At 49.5% G+C, this 5,294-nt stretch overlaps 1 protein-coding gene across 1 annotated transcript; it reads left to right on the top strand.

The window, feature by feature from the left end:
- Positions 1 to 2,807: 2,807 nt before the first annotated feature.
- On the top strand, positions 2,808 to 4,619 carry LOC141843999 (uncharacterized). Its single transcript, XM_074731996.1, has one exon. It carries the CDS (start codon positions 2,808 to 2,810, stop codon positions 4,617 to 4,619), a length of 1,812 nt encoding a protein of 603 aa, XP_074588097.1.
- The last annotated feature ends 675 nt before the right edge of the window (positions 4,620 to 5,294 follow it).

Here is a 5,294-nt window from a genome sequence, read left to right as displayed (position 1 = left end):
CAATATTAGTCGAAGGGGAGAGATAAGCGATCTAAGAAATGACCTATGGTTTGATTTCGTATTTGGCTGCTCGAAGCAACCCAGTGATACGAATCAAATTGAACAGAGGATTACACCACAATTCAAAGATTGTATGGTTCACTTTCAGTTGAGAAACAACCATTGCTTCTCCTCGTGTTCCTTGCTTCCACCGTCGGTTGTAACTTCTTTTCCTTTGGCTCCAGAATGGTCGACCCTTGGGAGCAACTGATCTTAGGGAATATCTTCTAGCCAGTTGTGAGCTTGAAAGGGACCTTTGGCCGACGGCAACAACCACCCAATCAAGGTGGGCGGCGGCAACACAAATAACCCTCCTTGTGTTGGGCAGCAGCAAGGAGAAGAAGAGAAGGTTTGGGTGGATGATTTAAAACCTAACCATTAAGTTTTTAATCTCTGTGAATAATTCTTAGAATTATATTTGTAGATGTTTAACAGATTTAGTTTGTTAAAAAAAAACAAAATCTGTTAAATCAAAATCTAATCTATTAGTCTTAATTTGGTTCACAATCAAATCAGATTTGTTTAAAATCAAATCACCTTTAATTTCAACTAAATCAATTTAGTTTATAATTAAACCAAAGAAGATCTACTTTGTCTCCAAAAAAACGTGACCCAATTGCATTTCCTTTCCTGTAAAATATCTTCTATATTTATCTTTCGTCTCGTCCAATTAGACTCATATTCTTTTGATCTGAGAATCCAATTCTTAAATTCGTTTTATGTCTTTTGAAGAAAACTCATAGTGTGTGATCTTATAGGTTTTCGATTTATATTGATCGTCCATAATTAACTATTAATTATAAATAAATCATGAATGAATGATATCTAGTAGTACATCATGATTCTCAATTAATCAAAATATCACAATTGATTCCAAAATTATTTTTGAATCTTTAATTATCTCCTCTCCACGAGCTCAACGCCACTTAAGTTTTTGAACTTCCCCATAGTAGCAAACCTGTTCAGCTTTTCTCTGATACATTCTTCATCGAAGTTTTCTCTTTGAGATTTTACAATACGCCATTGCCTAATTCACTTCTTAAATTCTTCATCACCTAATTCCATTCTTTCCGTCAACTATCTTGAACAATTGTAGCAAAATCAAGTTGTATGAACAAGTGAATTTCAAAATCTAAACGGCTTTAAATGAACAACTGAACTGTTTGACTATTTCAACAGGATAGGAGCATGGTCAGACTTGTAAGGCCAGATATTGAGCTTCACTGAAAGAATTTTTAAGCTTTGGACTACATAGAAACTTATTGGCGAGCTTGTCGAACTAGGAGTAAAACTTGTTCCCACTTTTTGGTTCTTTTAGCTCTCTGTTTTGCATTCACTGTAGAAAAGTTATATTAAAATCACCCCCTAAACCCAAAATCATCAAGAATATCATTGATCATCGATGATAACTGATGCGGGAAGTCAAGGAGGGCTAACTGTGTGGTCAAAGTTCAAGCCACGGGGGCGCACCCCCTTGCCTCGTCAGAAGAGACCCCCTCCCGGCATATCCGCTCAAGTCTCCTCCCGGCATACCCGCTCAAGTCTCGTCCCGGCATATCCGCTCAAGTCTCGTCCCGGCATACCCGCTCAAGTCTCGTCCCAGCATATCCGCTCAAGTCTCATCCCGGCATATCCGTTCAAGTCTCGTCCCGGCATACTCGCTCAAGTCTCGCCCCGGAGTACCCGCTCGAGCCTCGTCCCGGCATACCCTCGCGTCTCGGCGCAGGCCTAACCTCAATGGTAGGTTTTAACCCTAGCTCTGATCTTCTGACACCAATCACTGTCACCATCGCTGGGAAGGCTCAAGGCCGGTGTGCTGCAGGTACACCGCTACTTTCGGCGTCTGTCTTAGTCGTCCCCACTCGCATTAATGACGACCCCTCAGCGCATTAATGGTGCTCCTCATATTTATACGTGGTGTGTTCTTCTAACCTCATGGTTTGCACGCATTATCATAAAATGGGCATGGAAGATCAGTCTGACCTTCCTCTACGAGCTCCTCCTATAAGCATAGCCTAGGATAGGAGGGACAAAGAGAAGGTTCTTCTAGTGATAATATGTGTATCCGAGGCACAAAGTAGCCGCCTTCCCGGACTAACCTCGAAGGTTGGTTATAAAAGGAGTAACTCATAACCATGCAAAAGGTCAGGATGCAAAAACACTCTATTCCTTTTCCTTTCTCTTTGCCCATAAGAAAAACCCTAACTTGAGCGTCGGAGTGGCTCACCGGGATCCCCCGGGGCGCCAGTCTAACCTCCCTTGTTCAGTATATTTCAGGACCCCATTGGAAAAAGAGACTCCCTGAAGTTCCCCAACCTCAACTCTGATCGGTGATCACCCCTGCCAGATAGTCCGTTGACTGGTGGCTTGACCTTCTACGACATTTGGCCGGAACATTTTGGCGTTGTCTGTGGAAAAACTGAGCTAGGTGTCGTAATGGTTAACACTAGAAGGACTGCTGACAGCCGTGAACGGGCCGATGAAGGAAACCCGGGGGGAGGGGTGTCCTTGACTCCGGCGCAACTAGATCATCTGGTGGACCAAATCATGCAGAGGATTGCACAACGACAGCCGCCAGTGCCCCCACCCGTGGAGAAGGTTCCTCAACCCCAGGATGGTGGACCGCTAGCCAGCCAGGTCCCGGCGCCGGCCAGAATCCGCCACAAGTGGTCGCTTCCCTTCAACGGGAAGCCCCACTCCCCAGGGAAGACTCTCGAGAGTCCCACACCGGAGAAGCCCCCCTACCCGACCACAAGGGTAAGGCTCCCATGGTCCCGTCGGAGGAGAAGGAAGATACCCCGTTCTCTAAGGAGATTCTAGAACAAGAACTCCCTCGCCGCTTCCAACAGCCACAAATAGGGGACTACTCCGGCTCTACCGACCTTGATGACCACATGTGCCGCTTCGAGCACATGGCCCTGCTACATCAGTACGCCGACGGGGTGAAGTGTCAGATTTTCCTGAACACCCTAGTAGGCCCCGCTCAAAGGTGGTTTCAGCATCTCCCCCCACTCTCTATCCGGACTTTCAAGGATTCCAAAGCGGCCTTTTTACATCAGTTTGTCAGCTGCCGGAAGTACCAACAGACCCCCCTGGATTTGTTCACTCTGAAACAAAAGCCCAAAGAGACTCTGAGAGCATATCTCCACCGCTTCGACGGAACGGTTCTGAACATGCCTCCTACCCCGTCCGACGTGCTGATCAGTGCTCTCACGCAGGGATTAGCGGAAGGAGATTTCTTCAGGTCCCTGGTTAAGAAACCGCCGGGAAGTTATCAGCAATTACTGGACCGAGCTAACAAGTATATACACCTGGAAGAAACACAGATAGCCCGAAAAACGGACGGAGGTCCCCCTCCCCGTCCAGAGAAAAAATCAGTTTCTCCCTCGCCGAGACAAGAGGCCCCACCGAAGTTGCTCAACTACAATAACGGACGCGCCGTCCAAACTGTGGATTCGGCCCCCCTCTTCACCATGGAGCCCGGCTCGACGGGGGCACCCCCCGCCCGCTTTTGCACGTACCACCAAACTCACCGGCATGGGACCGATGAGTGCCGGGAACTGGCGCACGAGATCAATCGTCTGGTGAAGGAAAGACAGCGGACCCGAGGAGCTCCTTTCCCCGCTCCTCAGCGCTCTCCAACTCCTAACCATCGGCAAAGAGACTACCCCTCGCAGCGCTACCCATCTTCGGAGGCTACCGCCCCCCGCCGGAACAGAGATCGCCGCCGGCAGCCCTCGCCACCTCGAAGGAGTCCTCGGCGAGATGCCCCCCGGAATGAAGAAAACCGACAAGGACGGCAGCAGCCGCAACATCACCGGGAACGTCCACCTACCCCCCAGGGAGCCCCCGACAATGCCGCATATCGCGACAACATTAATATGATCTTCAGAGGGTCCACTGATGGAGATTCGCACCGCGCTCGAAGGGCGCACTGTCGGAGCTTGGAGACGTACGGAGTGGAGGTATGTAAGACTGGTCCTCTCATCCACTTTGGCCCGCAAGATTTAGCGGGAGTGTCTACGCCCCATGATGATGCACTGGTCATACGAGCCACCATTGGCAACTATAATGTGGGACGGGTCTTCGTCGACACCGGCAGCTCCGTTAACGTCCTCTACAAGGAGGCTTTCGCCCAGATGCAGATCGATCGTCACGAGTTACGCCCCATGTCCACCGCCCTCTTCAGATTCTCTGGACACGAGGTGCAACCCCTCGGGCAAATCAACCTCCCATTGTCTTTGGGAGAAGAACCCCTGCGTCGCACCCGGAATGTCATTTTCGTGGTAGTGGACGCACCCTCCTCATACAACGTAATACTTGGAAGGCCAGCCCTCAGCGCCTTCCAGGCCGTCGTGTCAACCTTCTACCAGAAGATTAAGTTCCCCGTGGCGGACCAAGTGGGAATGGTAAGGGGAGACCAAGGTACGGCGCGTGGCTGTTATGTTGATGTTGTGCAGGCTGGGCGGAAGCGAGCGAGAATTATCCGGAATGAAGTTCAGACCCTGCACGAGACCGCCCCTCCGAAGCACGCCTGTCCTAGAGAAGAAGTACCAATAGTGCCAGGGAAGCCGGAATGAGTCACCCAGATGGCTTCGGACCTGCCGCCCGAGCATAAAGAAGCCCTGATCGAGAGCCTCATCCGCAACCGAGACGTGTTTGCCTGGACACCACAAGAAGTCAATGGGGTCTCCCCTGATCTCATGGAGCACCGCCTCAACGTCCTGCCCGGATCTAGACCAGTACGACAGAAGAAACAAAATTTCTCATCGGCCCAAAATTTGGTAATAAGGGAAGAGATTAACAAACTCAAGGACGCTGGACATATTCGCGAGGTGCAATTCCCCCCTGGCTCGCCAATGTGGTGCTCGTTCCCAAGCCAGGTAACAAATGGAGAGTCTGCATTGACTTCCGCGACCTCAACAAAGTCTGCCCGAAAGATTGTTATCCTCTCCCTCGGATCGACCAACTAGTTGACTCCACTGCTGGATGTGAGTTCATATGTATGCTGGATGCTTACCAGGGGTATCACCAAATCCCCTTAGCTGTAGAAGACAAAGAGAAAGTTAGCTTTATTACCGCTGATGGTACTTTCTGCTACACTGTGATGCCTTTCGGCTTGAAGAATGCTGGTGCCACCTACCAGCGCCTCATGGATAAGGTCTTTCGGCGACAAATTGGGCGTAACGTTGAAGTTTACATGGATGACATCCTGATCAAATCTCCCAAAGTCGAGACCCTGCTCTCAGACATCG

Source organism: Curcuma longa, chromosome 13, assembly GCF_044706935.1.
Source record: "Curcuma longa cultivar G26 ecotype Majalengka, Jawa Barat chromosome 13, ITB_CL_G26_1.1, whole genome shotgun sequence".
In the NCBI taxonomy this organism is placed as follows: domain Eukaryota; kingdom Viridiplantae; phylum Streptophyta; class Magnoliopsida; order Zingiberales; family Zingiberaceae; genus Curcuma; species Curcuma longa.
Note: the sequence above shows the minus strand (reverse complement) of the source record. Positions and strands in the feature narration are given on the sequence as shown.